Consider the following 15460-nt stretch of genomic DNA (forward strand, 5'->3'; position numbering starts at 1 on the left):
GCTCATACTGTGACCGTGTAATCACATAGACTTAATACATCAATATTATGAAATGATGCAACTACGTTTAATATCAATATTATGATGCAAGATCAAGAGAGTTTCCACAAAAAGGTTTTAATTTGTATAAACCATCAGACAAAATACCAAACAAATGAAATGATTATGTTTGAACAACCTGAAACGCCCTTTTCCAAATTTAATAGAATACTCAATTGTATCAAGTTTAGACCAAAAAACCCTTCAATTTGGCTGAATGATAAGCTCATGCATTGTACAAAAACCATCAAACTTCACGGTAGACAATTAATGATGCACAAGATGACTTATCAACAACATCAACTGGATCGCTTGTCTTCATATATTTCTTTGCATTTTCCATTTTGGGAATTGTGAACTTGGAGTTGTTTACTATTGTTATCCGCATAAACATCACGTGCAGTCTATTAAATCTTTCTCAATAATTATAGATAACCTTTGTTCAACATTATTAGAATCAATAAGGGCAGCACGCTCATTAGTTAGGAGTGTTAGATAAACACCTAGATGAAATTGGACTTATTCACACCACTTAGAGAAATTAAACTCGTTATACTTCATAATTGACGAAGGTTGCAAATTAAGAGAAAATAAAAATCTAATCTAATCTTAGGTATAGAACCAATTAGGGATATCATTACTCTCCTTAGACCATCGATACTCTTGAATAATATTGATATAAATCAACACTTTAGAATCAAACATCTTATTTTGATTTCAATACACAAGATTTGAGTATCGATAATGATAGAACACTATCGATATCACAAGAATGAGTATCAATACTCTCTTTACAATTTGTCCAAGTTTAAAGAGCTTCTAACCTCGTTCGAGTCCTAAGACCTTGAATCAACTTCACAAAGTTAACATCATGTTTTAAATCTATAATTTAACATAAAATACACATGTAGCTATCAAATTACTTTCATATTTAAAGAAAACTCAATCATTTTATTATAAGAGAGCATTACGAATATTTTAGTCTACGATGATATTTTCGTCATTTTCATACACAACGACATGTCGATCATTCTGCTAATCTAGGGTTGAGGGATTTAATTCATAAGCCCTAGAGTCTTGTCCTCTTTTCCTTCATAAGAGACCAATTGCTAAAATTAAAAGCTAACATGGCCAAAATAACATTTAAAATTGTGTATTATAGACCAAATTAAATACTGATCAAACTAAAAGAGTTTGAGAAATTCACATTTTATATATATATATATATATATATATATATATATATATAAGAAATGAGAAGATATTCAGTGGAAAAAGAAAAACGAGTTAATCTCATTCATCTATTTTTACTCGTTCAACAGTTTTAAATCCACATAAAACTAAAAGAGCATAATATGATCTTATCCCATATATATAAGATCTTGCTATGTAATGTAAAATTCTTTCACAAATTTATGATCGTTAGATGAATAAAAATATGATTAAGATTAACAGTAGAAAATGAGAATATATTTACTAGAAGAAAAAAACGAATCAATCTCAGTCATTTATTTTCACTCATTCAACGGTCCTAAATCTATGTAAAACTAAAAAGTTTTACAATGTGTAAATGGATCCCAACCCATATATATAACAAAGAAAGATCGAGTGGTTGAGTCATGATTTTGATGAACAAGTTTAATCTCATTTGTGTTCGTGCAACCAGATCGAGTGGTTGACCCAAGAGTCCTGGATGAGTTCGTTTCAAAGGATTTCAAGACTGAAAAAAACCAAGAAAGAAAGAAAACCGAAAATCCGACGATAGTAGATAAGACAATCGCATGGGCATCCATGCAAACATGAATTTTATCATATGTTTGAAATTCATTTGAACATGCTCAATACCCAAACTTCTTTCTCTTCCTACCAAAGATAGAAAATCAGGAATGATGGTAAACAAGTACAATCAGCAGCTAAGCATTACGAACACAAATCTCGCTTTAGTATAACTCCTCAAGTTCCAAACGTGAACTGTGCGCTTATACAAAATTCGAGAATCATACATATTGAGAGTCATCGACAGCCTGTCCGTCTTCATCAGGTGATTCCTTCTTGGATCCCATCTCCTTCTTTTCTTTCCATCTTGCCCAAATCCATTTCAGTAAAAAGATACCACCAATGGCATATACCTGACAAAATCAACTTGTTTGATAAGAGAAACTCCTAACCAAGTAAAATGGTGTTGGGAATGGAAGACAAAAACAATGTATTCAAGCTCTCGACAGCAATTTATTTACTATAATCGATAACAAAAAAAATGCATTGCCAAAACAAACATCAGAAGGATCCATAGGGGTTTCGACTAAACCCGAATGGACAAAATTTACGTAACTTGCAGTCTCAAAAATATGGGATTTTGGGGAGTATTCCTCCTTTGAGCCAACGAAAGCACAAGCCAACTATTATGCTAGTCACCACAGACTTATTAAATAGGGATAGAATTCAATTACATTGTGTAAAACTCTTTTAGTTTTACATTTAGGACTGTTGGATGAGTGAAAATAGATGGCTGAGATTAACAGTAGGAAACGAGGATCTATTCACTTGGAGAAAAAAACATGGAATTAATCATCATTTATTTTCATTCATCCAACGGTCTTAATATGAGATTAAAAGTTTTACCCATTGTAAATAGATCCTAACCCTATTTAATATGTTTTTCCCATGTCTGAAGAGTCTCCAAACTTGGGAATAGGGATATGAAGAGTCTCCAAATACATGAAAAAACTTACGAAAATTGAACATACTTGTATTAAACACCCCTATTTCCGACAATTATATCCGTGTCCAAACAACATAGCTTATAAAAACATATCTATGTATAGAATCAATACCGCATATTCATTTAGGGTTCAAATAGCATTAAATTTAAATTGAACTGTCAAAGGTTACAAATTTCCGCCAAACAATTTACTTTTATGCAGTTTTTGGTTTGCAACCCTAAGTAAGAAAAGAAAAGAACCCTGAAAAATGGTGGAAGACACAGCAGGATCTGATAGAAGAAAATAAAAACAGCCAAAAAATGGCATGAAAAAAGAAAAATCGAAAAGCATTTATATATAAGAAAAAAGGATGAAAATCAATTTCAGAAGTATAATTTGTACCTCAAGATAAGCCAAGATTGCTAAAAAGAAAAGGAAGATCAACATCAATGTTGCAAACCTATAAGATAACATTATGCTAATCTCAATTTATTCTGAATAAAAAGATGACATTTGACAAAACCAACCAAAGTTTGCTTCTTTTAACTACATCTTTATTTACCTAAAATACCCAGAAACAAGAAGAAGAAAAGTATACCTGCCAGAGAACTATAGGATTAGAAGTTCTCCCAAGGCGCTCCTCCGCCTCGAATTCCAACGGGGGAGGAATTTTCCGGCGGTTTCCCACAAATAAAGATAATGGTTTCGCAATTTCAATTTCCTCCTCTTTCTTAACCGAAACATCTGGTTTTTCCGGTCGTCGGTTAAAGAAAGGGAATTTCAGCTCCACTTTGGGTAAGATTGAGAAAATATTTCTGGGTCCTAAAGGATTTTCAGCTTTGCTGTGGATTTTTTTGTTATTTTCTTCCGCCATTGCTTACTTGGAATTGTTTCTGACTCCAGGGTCCATTCACCAAGGTTTTTATTTGTTTATTATATCGGCGAAGAGAACGGAGAGGTCACGTGCCTATCGCCTGCTCTTTTTGAATTTTTCTGATTTAAATATTTTAGGCTTTTAATATGTTTTGAAGATTTTTTACTGAAAGAAGTGTTTTTCAATTGGCTTAACAGTATATTTGTATTTGATAAATTTATCTAAACAAATTAATGAGATATTTAAAAAAATCATGTGAACTTTAGATTAAAAAAATAATTTGATTTATTAAATCATACGTTGATTGTTACGATGCTAATATGATAGTCTATGATATTAATGTGGCAGTCAATAGTACTAACGCAACAGTCTATATTAGATTATAATGTGATAAATGTTTTAAATTAATTTTTTTAGTCGAGTTTAAGGAGAAAATTTATTTTTTAGAAAGTTTGAGGATTAATATAATTTTTTATAAATATAAAAAATAGTAAAAATAAAATTATAAAATTACTATATAAAGATAAAAAATATTACAAAACTATAAAATAATAAATTGTTAATTATTTATAAAAAAAGATATTAGAAAACTTATATTATACATAATAAGGTACATTAAATGAGTGATCATTAATATTTGACTAATTTTTTTTTCTTTTCTATTAATGTTTCAAAGTTAAAGATTTAGTCGTATGTTATCAGGTGACGAAATATCGATATGACACGTTAATCTAGTTGACATAACATGTTTTTGCAACGCTGGACCGGCCATTTGATTCTCCTATATTATTGATTGGAACTCTTTAACCTTAGAAATGACCACTCATCTTTTTCAAGTAAAGCTTGGATCAATCGTTCGAGAGCACCGCCAGTAATCTCGAAGACAAAAAGGGAAGTCCAACGTCAAACATCTCTATCGCTGGAAGGAGGGTTTCGGCGATGCACGCACTGCACGTCGGAGAAGACAAGATTTCAGGAATTAATTCTAACGAATCACATAAAAGTACACCTGCAGTAATTGATAACGGCCACAACAACAATACCAACAACTCCGATAGTACTGGAGTTTCATACGAGAATGATCTGAACATGTTGCTGACGCTGATGCATCTCTAACTAATAATAAGATAAAATAAAATGAAATTTCCAGCTTGTTGAAAATGAATCTGCGGATATTGTTAGTATAAGATAGTAAAGTGGGCAGTGGCTAATAAGACTGATTCGAGTGGTTTGATTTGAAGGATGGGGAAGTTTACTTGACTGCTGTGTTGCAAAAGCCTGTTTCAAGGTGATAGATTGGGATGTAAGGTTCGAGGATTCTTTGAGTTTTTTAGGTAAGCTTGTGATTCTTTCACACTTGCATATGACTGCATTTTTACTACATTTATGGGTTTAGGTTCTTGTTTGATCTGAGGTGATGATGAGTTATATATTAGTGGCATTTTGAAGACTCCAAGTGAATTGTTGTTGTTTAAGGTCAATGTTATAATGAACGAATGAATGAAACTGTTGGTTATCTGGCTATACCAGAATTTGAGCTTATGGATAAGCTTTCATATCTCAATCATAGTCCTTTCAGATGCATATGCTTTGAGAGTTTGAATGGTTTCTTTCCGGGGATGGAGTTAGAGGCTAAATTGTATATGGTTTCCATCGTTATTTGGCGCACTCTAGAACGGTTGCTCCCTTGACTAAGACAGTGGTTATTTTTAGGGTAGAAGGTTCCGATCAATAGTATAGAAAAGTCAAATGGTCGCTCTCGTGTGGTAGAACATGTCATTTCATCAACCTCCTCGATCCATCCCTAATCATAAACCTCGTTACAAGAAAAGCATAACTTATCATTGAAAATAAATTGTTCAAGCTAGATCAAATTTAGTTAACATTTGAACTTCCAATATCCTATATATGACCTTGACAAACTCGAAGCTACAATATCTCTCCCATTTAGGGAAGTTGACTCTTTTTTCTTTTGGTTTTGGTTTTTGGTATTTGGGCAGCAAATAGTTAAGCCAGAATCCACATGAACAAGGTAGACCAAAGTGTGAGGGTGAATGCTGTTAAAAGTTTCAAAGTTTGGCAACCAACTTTGGAAAATGTTTTTTCAAAGTTTGGTAAATGTTTCTTTGAAAAATGTTTTTCAAAGTTTGGTAAAATTTTGGTAGATGTTTGTTGAAAATAGGAATGGGTAAATTCACTTTAGCCATTGCACTTTAGGGTATTTTCAAAGATTAGTCCCTAAGTTTCTACTATAAATACCCTTACCCATTTAGCTTCAAAATCATCCTAAAACATTTCTTTCTTCCTATACTAGAGAGCTTTCTTGTGAGTAGTGAGTGTTTTGTAAACACCTGTAAATTTTCTCTCTTAGTAAAAGATCTGCAGCAGCCCGGAGACGTAAGCACAATTGGCTGAACTCCGTTATCAATTTTCGGGTATTATATTTCCGCTTTTATTTCGCATTCTCACTAATCTGGTTATAGGGAAATTACTTGTACTCGGTTTATTTTCTTAACAACTGGTAATCAGAGCTTTTGGTTGTGAATTTTGTCAAATTTTCTGCGAGGTTACTATTCATTACTATTCACGTGAATAGTGAATTTCGTGAATAGTGAAATTCGGTCGGCGATACGAGTTTGTCGACGGTGGTGTTCTAATACACGGTGATTCGCAAGAATTGTCAGAAACGATCCAAACGAAGCCAGATTCGAGTGGGAGCGATGGCTGCAGACGAAGGGAAGGTGAAAATTGAAAAGTTCGATGGTGCGGACTTTGGCTTTTGGAAGATGCAGATTGAAGATTTTTTGTACCAGAAAAATCTATATCAACCTCTCACAGGAAAGCAACCAGAGGGCATGAAGGATGAAGATTGGGCTCTTCTCGACAGACAAGCCCTCGGAGTTATCCGACTGACGTTATCCCGAAATGTTGCTTTCAACATAGCAAAGGAAAAGACCACGGCGGGTCTTATGGCGGCTCTCTCCAGTATGTATGAGAAACCATCGGCCTCAAACAAAGTTCATTTGATGAGGCGATTATTCAATTTGCGGATGACGGAAGGGGCATCGGTGGCACAACACCTAAATGAACTCAACACAATCACAACCCAGTTGAGTTCAGTGGAAATTGAGTTCGATGATGAAGTTCGAGCTTTAATTCTCTTATCATCTCTACCAGACAGTTGGAATGCTACTGTTACAGCAGTCAGCAGTTCGTCGGGAAACAGCAAATTAAAATTCGACGATGTTCGGGATCTGGTACTGAGTGAAGAAATTCGACGGAGAGAATCGGGTGAAGCATCAACCTCCTCAGCCTTGCACACGGAGTCTAGAGGAAGAACTTCAGAAAGATATTCAAATCGTGGCAGATCAAAATCCAGACGGGAAAAATCTAGAACGGGAAAGAAAGATTTTACCTGTTATAATTGTGGCAAGAAAGGTCACTTTAAAAGAGATTGCCGAGCACTGAAGAAAGATACCGATGCACAGGAATCTGCCAACGTGACAGAGGAGACAGGTGATGCCATGATTCTAAGCGTCAGCAGTCCAATTGAATCATGGATCTTGGATTCAGGGGCATCTTTCCACTCCACCCCATGCCAAGAAATCATGGAGAACTATGTCAGTGGTGATTTTGGGAAGGTTCATCTTGCTGATGATGAAACCTTAAAGATCGTCGGAAAAGGAGACATCCGACTAAAGTTGCCAAACCAGACCACCTGGAAGCTGACAGGAGTGAGACATATTCCTGGCCTCAAAAGAAATCTGATTTCTGTTGGACAACTTGATGGAGAAGGATATAGCACAACCTTTTCAGGCTGTGAATGGAAGATTACCAAAGGAGCACTCGTCATTGCTCGTGGTAAGAAGACTGGTACTCTCTATGTAACCTCAAATTTAGAGAATATCATTGCAGTAGCAGATGCTGATGGAAAATCAAACCTATGGCACCAAAGGCTTGGCCATATGAGCGAGAAAGGGATGAAGACACTTTTGTCAAAAGGGAAGCTGCCGGATCTAAAAAATGTAGATGTCGGACTATGCGAGGATTGCATCTTTGGCAAACAAAAGAAAGTCAGTTTTGCAAAGATTGGCAAGACACCCAAGGCAGAAAGGTTAGAATTGGTTCATACTGATGTATGGGGACCATCCCCAGTTCCATCTCTTGCATGCTCACTATATTATGTCACCTTCATCGATGATTCAACAAGGAAGGTGTGGGTTTATTTTCTGAAGAAGAAATCAGAAGTCTTCGATATCTTCAGAAAATGGAAGGCCATGGTGGAAAATGAGACTGGTTTGAAAGTCAAGCGGTTGAGGTCTGACAATGGAGGAGAGTACAGAGACAGTAGATTCAGAGATTTCTGTGCAAACAATGGGATCAAGATGGAGACAACAGTTCCCAAGACACCGCAACATAATGGTGTAGCAGAGCGCATGAACAGAACTCTGAATGAACGTGCCAGAAGTATGAGGATACATGCCGGCTTGCCCAAATTTCTATGGGCTGAAGCAATCAACACTGCAGCTTACTTGATCAACTGTGGGCCCTCAGTTCCTTTGGATGGCAGAATACCAGAGGAAGTTTGGAGCAAGAAAGAAATAAACCTTTCACACTTAAGAGTGTTTGGTTGTATTTCTTATGTACACATAGACTCTGCTGAAAGAAGTAAGCTTGATGCTAAGTCCAACAAATGTGCCTTTGTTGGTTATGGCGGTGATGAGTTCGGTTACCGGTTTTGGGACTATGAAAATCAGAAGATCATCAGAAGCAGAGACGTCATTTTCAATGAAAATGTGATGTACAAAGATAGATCAACCGCAGAATCAAGTAATACCGAAGCTGAAACAAAGGAATTTGCTGAGTTCGAGGAGATTTCTGGAAATGATGTTCAGATCAATCCTGAAGCAGTTCAAGAAGAACCAGGCACACCAGAACTGAGACGCTCCTCCAGAATTCCTAAACCAACCCAGCGGTATTCTCCTTCTTTACACTACTTGTTGCTGACTGACAATGGTGAACCAGAGTGCTATGATGAAGCAATGCAAGTGGAGGATTCAGTCAAGTGGGAGTCTTCCATGAAAGATGAGATGGACTCGCTTATGTCAAATCAGACATGGGAATTAGCTGAATTACCACCAGGCAAGAAAGCGCTCCACAACAAGTGGATTTACAGGATCAAAGAAGAGCACGATGGGAGCAAACGCTACAAAGCAAGATTGGTTGTCAAAGGCTTTCAGCAAAAAGAAGCTGCAGAGAATTTACATCTTGAGCAGTTAGATGTAAAGACAGCTTTCCTTCATGGTGATTTGGAGGAAGAAATCTATATGATGCAGCCAGAAGGCTTCATAGAGGCAGACAAGAAAAACCTGGTATGCAGTTTGAAGAAGAGCTTGTATGGTTTAAAACAAGCTCCTAGACAGTGGTACAAGAAGTTCGATAGCTTCATGAGTAGCAGTGGTTTTATCAGATGCCAAGCAGATCATTGTTGCTACATCAAGAGGTTCGACAACAGCTTTATTATTTTATTATTGTACGTTGATGACATGCTCGTTGCAGGCTCAGACATGCAAGAGATTATACACTTGAAGCAAAATTGTCGAAGCAGTTTGCTATGAAGGATCTGGGCGCTGCAAAGCAGATTCTTGGGATGAGGATCAAGAGAGACACAAAGTCGGGGACTTTGATGTTATCACAGGCTGAGTACATCAACAAAGTACTCTCCAGGTTCAACATGCAAGATGCTAAACCAGTAAGTACACCTTTAGGTGTTCATTTCAGACTCTCCAAAGACCAATCACCAAAGACGGAGGAAGAACGTGCACACATGGTGAAGGTGCCGTATGCCTCAGCAATTGGAAGTCTGATGTATGCCATGGTTTGTACCAGACCAGATATTGCTCATGCAGTGGGAGCTGTTAGCAGGTACATGAATAATCCGGGCAAGGTACACTGGGAAGCAGTCAAATGGATCCTCAGATATCTTCGGGGTACCACAAACAAAGCACTTTGTTTCAAAGGTGGAGATATGATACTGACAGGCTATGTAGATGCTGACTTAGCCGGAAATGTCGACATCAGAAGGAGCACTACAGGGTATGTCTATACTCTAGGAGGAACTGCAGTGAGTTGGGTTTCTCAACTACAGAAGATAGTTGCTCTCTCCACAACTGAAGCAGAATATGTCGCTGTTACGGAAGCCAGCAAGGAGATGGTTTGGCTCCAAAGTTTCTTGGAAGAGTTAGGCAAGAAACAAGAAAACAATATCTTGTATTGCGACAGTCAAAGTGCTATCCATCTAGCAAAGAATCCGTCTTTTCATTCCAGGACAAAGCACATACAATTGAGATATCATTTTATCCGGTCTCTTCTGGAAGATGGGATTTTGAAACTTGAAAAGATTAGTGGAGCTCAAAATCCGGCAGACATGTTGACAAAGACGGTGACTACGGACAAACTGAAGTTGTGTTCAGCTTCAGTTGGCATGCTAGAATAACAAGACCAGACATGCTGCTGCATTGATCGAGGTGTGAAGACATATTAAAATCAGTCTTCAAGTGGGAGATTGTTAAAAGTTTCAAAGTTTGGCAACCAACTTTGGAAAATGTTTTTTCAAAGTTTGGTAAATGTTTCTTTGAAAAATGTTTTTCAAAGTTTGGTAAAATTTTGGTAGATGTTTGTTGAAAATAGGAATGGGTAAATTCACTTTAGCCATTGCACTTTAGGGTATTTTCAAAGATTAGTCCCTAAGTTTCTACTATAAATACCCTTACCCATTTAGCTTCAAAATCATCCTAAAACATTTCTTTCTTCCTATACTAGAGAGCTTTCTTGTGAGTAGTGAGTGTTTTGTAAACACCTGTAAATTTTCTCTCTTAGTAAAAGATCTGCAGCAGCCCGGAGACGTAAGCACAATTGGCTGAACTCCGTTATCAATTTTCGGGTATTATATTTCCGCTTTTATTTCGCATTCTCACTAATCTGGTTATAGGGAAATTACTTGTACTCGGTTTATTTTCCTAACAAATGCTGCTACTACGTAAGTCCACATCATTATCATTGAAGTTTCGCATTGACCAAGCTGAAAAAATTCGGTCATGGTTCCTGTCAATGTTCATCAGATTATCAAATATTTATATCGTGTTTGTGTATTTTAATCATATTATAATCTTATTCAAGGTGATATATATTTATATCGTGTATTGGTGTTACAGACATTACCTACGGCAATTGCAGGTGGAACTGCAAATTGAAACATAAGAACGAATTGATATAACTTATTATCTGATGGGACCAATCCCAAATGGAGAGCTGTTTTAACAACACCGATCCCTATTAATGGCAATAATATGTTCTTCACTGCTATTATCCCTATTATTACACCTTGACTCACATCCGATCCCTTTAGACCTGCAACAACAACCATATATATATTGTTAAAAGATAACGACAAGCATTATTATTAGTTTTCGTTTTGCAAAATGACCGACATAAAAACACCAACCTTTCAAAAGATTGGCCCCCATGATCAAGGTCATACATGGGATCGCTGCCTCCCTGCATTTGACATCATTTTTATTTGTAAATGAAATGAATATATAGAATGTGTAAGGAAGCATTCATACCCTAATATATATGCTGAGCTGTCGATTACACGAAGTGGAGCTTCATTTCCGATCAATAGTTTCCGGATCGGAGTTGCTATCCCGATTATAAACCCTACAACCTGCGCATACGATTACGATTCGTAAAAGAAGTAGATGAATATGATGGATTTCATTTTTAGCATACCGCTGCAACTGCTGTTGGTGCAAACACTTTCTTTAGGTCGACCTTTTCCGAAATGCTCTTCATTCGCTGCATTATTTTCTTCGAAGTTGACATCTATATTCAAAAACATCTTTATGAGATTTATCATTTAGGGACCTGAAAAATCTTATGGGCGTAATTAATTCCTTTATTTGTTGAGATGCTCATTGAACACACATTCATCACCTAACATCTAACTTTGTATCCTATACTTTTGTATCAACAAAATTATGTAGATAGTCCAATTAGTAAATAAAATCTAATTAGGATTTAATTTGATTCAAATTAACATCGTATTATGTAATCGATGTAATTGAATGTTCCAAACAAGATGCTAAAGATAATACCAAAATTAAAATCAAAAGTAAGGTTTGAAATTTAGTTGAGAATGGGAAAAGAAACAAACCTGTGTAATTGTTCCATGGAAACGGGTGAGATGCATTGGATTAGTTGAAGGAAGAACAGCTAATTCAGTGGAACTCCTGGGGAGTGTTTCAGAAGTGGAATCATTTCCCATTTCTGTATTTACATACAATCGCAGGACACCAAACACGTACGACCACATATAAATCGCTCCAATCTATATAAATGTCATTCAAATCGTAATTATTATATGAAAAAACTTGACATAAATTTAATTCGTTTGATTAGCATTTAGGAGAAAAAAAGAGGAGTAAATTGTAAATTTTGATGTCCAATAGTCATCGGTGATGGCGGCCAATGTCGGTTGGATGTGACAGTGGCGAGTGACAGCCAATAGCAAGAGATTTTTTCTTTTTGAAAAGAGAAGTGAGCCTCTTAAAATCCCCGTCGTAACTCAATCAAAGCCAAAGTTCGATTGCTTAAGTAGAAGAGAAAAAGAGGACTCAGAATTTTATAAACCATAGCCAACAAACAAAAGATAAATTCAATGTTCACTACAAGGACACCAAACAAAAATCCTAAAACAACAGAATGACCAAATACAGTGAAGCCTACAAGTTGCATTCGAAAATACCAATGTGCTCGACTCACGGGCGAAACCTCCTTCAGCTATGAAATTAGCTAAAGTCCCAGCTGCTGCTACCTACCCTGATAGAAAACACACATTCCCTGGTGCACTGATTCCAATTACAGTCACTCAAAATCACCTTGCAGCGAGGCATAGACAAACAGCCAAGGATAGGGAGCAGCAGCAAAATAAAGAAAGATGCAGGCAAACATACCCCACATAGAACATCTTACGTAAAAAGAAGAACCAGAATAATTAACTCACCGCAAATTGCCTCCAACCCCACAAATTTCCATATCAAGATAGCAGAAACCGAGAACCCCAAACAAACAAAGCAACAAAGTAAAACGGCCCAGAAAATGTTCCAACAACGAAGTCAGAGGAAGAACGAGGCAAGAAAGGAAGCAAGGGAGGGATGCGAGAGACTTTAGTTGAATTCAGGGTTAAATTGATATTTTATCCAAAGTATATGGGTTAATAAGATATTTCATCTAAGTTTAGAGGTCCAATTAATATTTTATCTAAAGTTAAGGGATTAAATTAAAATTAACCTCTTTCACTAACACGTTATGCTATCAAACTAACCGAAATTAACAGTTTAATGAAAAAAATAGAATAATCAACGACATAAGTGACCAAAAATTTAAGATTAATATTGAAAAATGAATTAGAATGATATAATACCGCTAAAGAGAGTGAAGCATATGGCCTAGCATGCATGGAACAAACAGATGGATCTCCAAATGGACTATTTGACTCCTCGCACACTGCTGGAACCATAATCAGTGGCAAATTCCCAGTATTTCCTGTTGTATTAAGTATACAAATAAAAAAAAATCAAAGCAAACCCTGATAATAGAGTTACTGATATCCGCAAATCCATAATATTTAAATCTGAAAGAATAAATGAGGTGAATCCACCTGCAGAACAGCAACCAATGACAATGCCCTGAAGGTGTTTAGGAGTTTTGGTAATTTTGATGAGAAGCCAAGCCAGTATCGAACCCAAAACGTATCCCAGCAGGAGATTCAATGGCATGAACCACCTGATAACCCAAAATCATCAACAAAAATTGCAGAAAAGAAGGATTAAAACAAGGTATGGAACTAACAATGTCATGAAACTTTGGAAAGTGACCGTTTCAGCTAAGCTTGTGGCTGCAAGTGCAGGACTTAACACGTAGAATATAATCTATAAATGAGAGAAAAAGAAAATTCTAATTAGTAAAGAAATACAGGAATTACGCCGGGGGTGGGAGGGTTGATTTAGATGAAATTACTTGGTTCAAATGGCGGTTTGGCTCGGGCCCCAAGAGCTTTATGCGATCCAAAGCCATGACCAAGCCAACTCCAGTTATCAAAATTACTTTGAGAACGGGCATTAGTGCCACAATGAAGAGATTTAATAACCCCATTGGCCTGAAAATAGAGAAGAAATTATATAAATTCTTAAATTCTTTTAGCAGCAATAACATATCATTGTTGCAACTCTGTAAACTGAGTATTGAAATCCGGATTGTTTATTGTTTTATTATAAGTAATTGTTAGGGTAAGAACAAAAGGCAAGCAGGGGTGAATATTCGATCAATTCAAATCGAATCGAATAGAAAAAAATTCAACTTAATAAAGTTTATGATTACCATTTTAACGTTTAAACTTTATTTGATTTTTTTTTCGAGTTAAATTTATGAAATTCGAGTTGAAGCCAATATAATTTAAGCAATTTTCTCTAATCATATACGAAATACATATATATTTTTCTTATTCCTACTTCGCATGCGTAAGTAAGAGTTGTAATGTTATTTAATAAATAAAATTTCATCTAAAATTATTTGATATTTATAATATTATTTTTTTAAAAGAATAGGTATTGCATACAAAGAATTAAGGAGAATATAAAGGAGTTAATGAATTGGTGGGAATAAAAAATTTGTAAAGAATAGAAATCGAATGATCAAATTAAATAGAATGTAAAGTTAAAATATTAAATTGAAAAAATATAAAATTTATTGACAAAATGAAGAATTGAAGGTACGTAAATATTTTATTTGGTAGACGAGCATCTAGAAAGTTGGGGCTAATAATAGGAGAGACTAATTAAATAGAAAAAATATATTGGTATTTTTAGTAAATAATTTTTTTAATAATATGAGATAATTATTGTTTGTAATTTTTTAATTTATTGATAGTATATATATCTTACAATTGTAATTATCTAAATTTAAAATTTTTAGATAAAATAACATTTATTTTTACCATATTAGTAAATGAATGTCTCTAAATTGAGATACTAAGATTATTGGAAGTAGGTCGCTTAACATCATTTATTTGCCTAAACTTGGTAGATGCAAACCTTTAAGTTGTAAAAAGGAATTTGCATACAAAAAGAAAAATAATATTTTGAATTATTGTAAAAAAATATTTTTTAAGGGAATAATGTTTTGTTTTTAAATGATAAAATGCATACTTTTATTTTATACAAATAAATTATATTATAATCATTGTTTTATTTTAGCAATTTATGATTTTTAAATTAATAATGATTCAATAAGTATGAATATGATTCTCGAAATATTTATATCAATATTTATATAATTAAATGTTAGAGATATCCGAGAAATGTAACGTGTTATGATTTTAAAATATTTTAATTCGATTTCAACTCAAAATATTTGTTTAAATTCAAATTAAACAGATTATCTGCCCTAATAACAAATCTATTAAACATCAATAAAAAATACTTTTACAAAATCAATTTTAATTATCCAAGTATGCTTGAATTCAACCCAAAACATGGGCCAAGAATCCTTACGTAAAATTATAAATATATTTAAAAAGATGCAAGATGAAAATATAAAATCAATTTTAAGATTTATAATGTAATGATAATTTTAATAAATAAATTATTAAAAATATTAATCGTACAAGTTTTGTTTTAAAATTATGTGAGAAAACATATTCTAACTATATGTATTAGTTTCCTAAAATGATTGAGGAGAAATGCAAATCCAAAGGTAGATTGAAACAACAAGTTGATTAAATGCA

At 34.8% G+C, this 15460-nt stretch overlaps 2 protein-coding genes across 2 annotated transcripts; both read right to left on the bottom strand.

The window, feature by feature from the left end:
- Positions 1-2018: 2018 nt before the first annotated feature.
- On the bottom strand, positions 2019-3644 carry LOC120180732. The gene is made up of 2 exons (XM_039186023.1): positions 3340-3644; positions 2019-2168 (listed from the first exon to the last, which is right to left on the bottom strand). Exons 1-2 carry the CDS (start codon positions 3613-3615, stop codon positions 2037-2039), a joined length of 408 nt encoding a protein of 135 aa, XP_039041954.1. The 5' UTR covers positions 3616-3644; the 3' UTR covers positions 2019-2036.
- Positions 3645-10634: 6990 nt separating this feature from the next.
- Positions 10635-13834, bottom strand: LOC120180749 (protein PIN-LIKES 1-like). Its single transcript, XM_039186036.1, has 10 exons — positions 13696-13834; positions 13528-13607; positions 13337-13461; positions 13100-13221; positions 11831-12004; positions 11407-11499; positions 11241-11341; positions 11120-11172; positions 10837-11025; positions 10635-10696 (listed from the first exon to the last, which is right to left on the bottom strand). The coding sequence occupies exons 1-10, from the start codon at positions 13828-13830 to the stop codon at positions 10635-10637; spliced, it is 1134 nt and encodes a 377-aa protein (XP_039041967.1). The 5' UTR covers positions 13831-13834.
- Between the last annotated feature and the right edge of the window lie 1626 nt (positions 13835-15460).

The sequence above is a fragment of the Hibiscus syriacus genome, unplaced genomic scaffold (assembly GCF_006381635.1).
Source record: "Hibiscus syriacus cultivar Baekdansim isolate YM2019G1 unplaced genomic scaffold, ASM638163v2 tig00112501_pilon, whole genome shotgun sequence".
NCBI lineage: Eukaryota > Viridiplantae > Streptophyta > Magnoliopsida > Malvales > Malvaceae > Hibiscus > Hibiscus syriacus.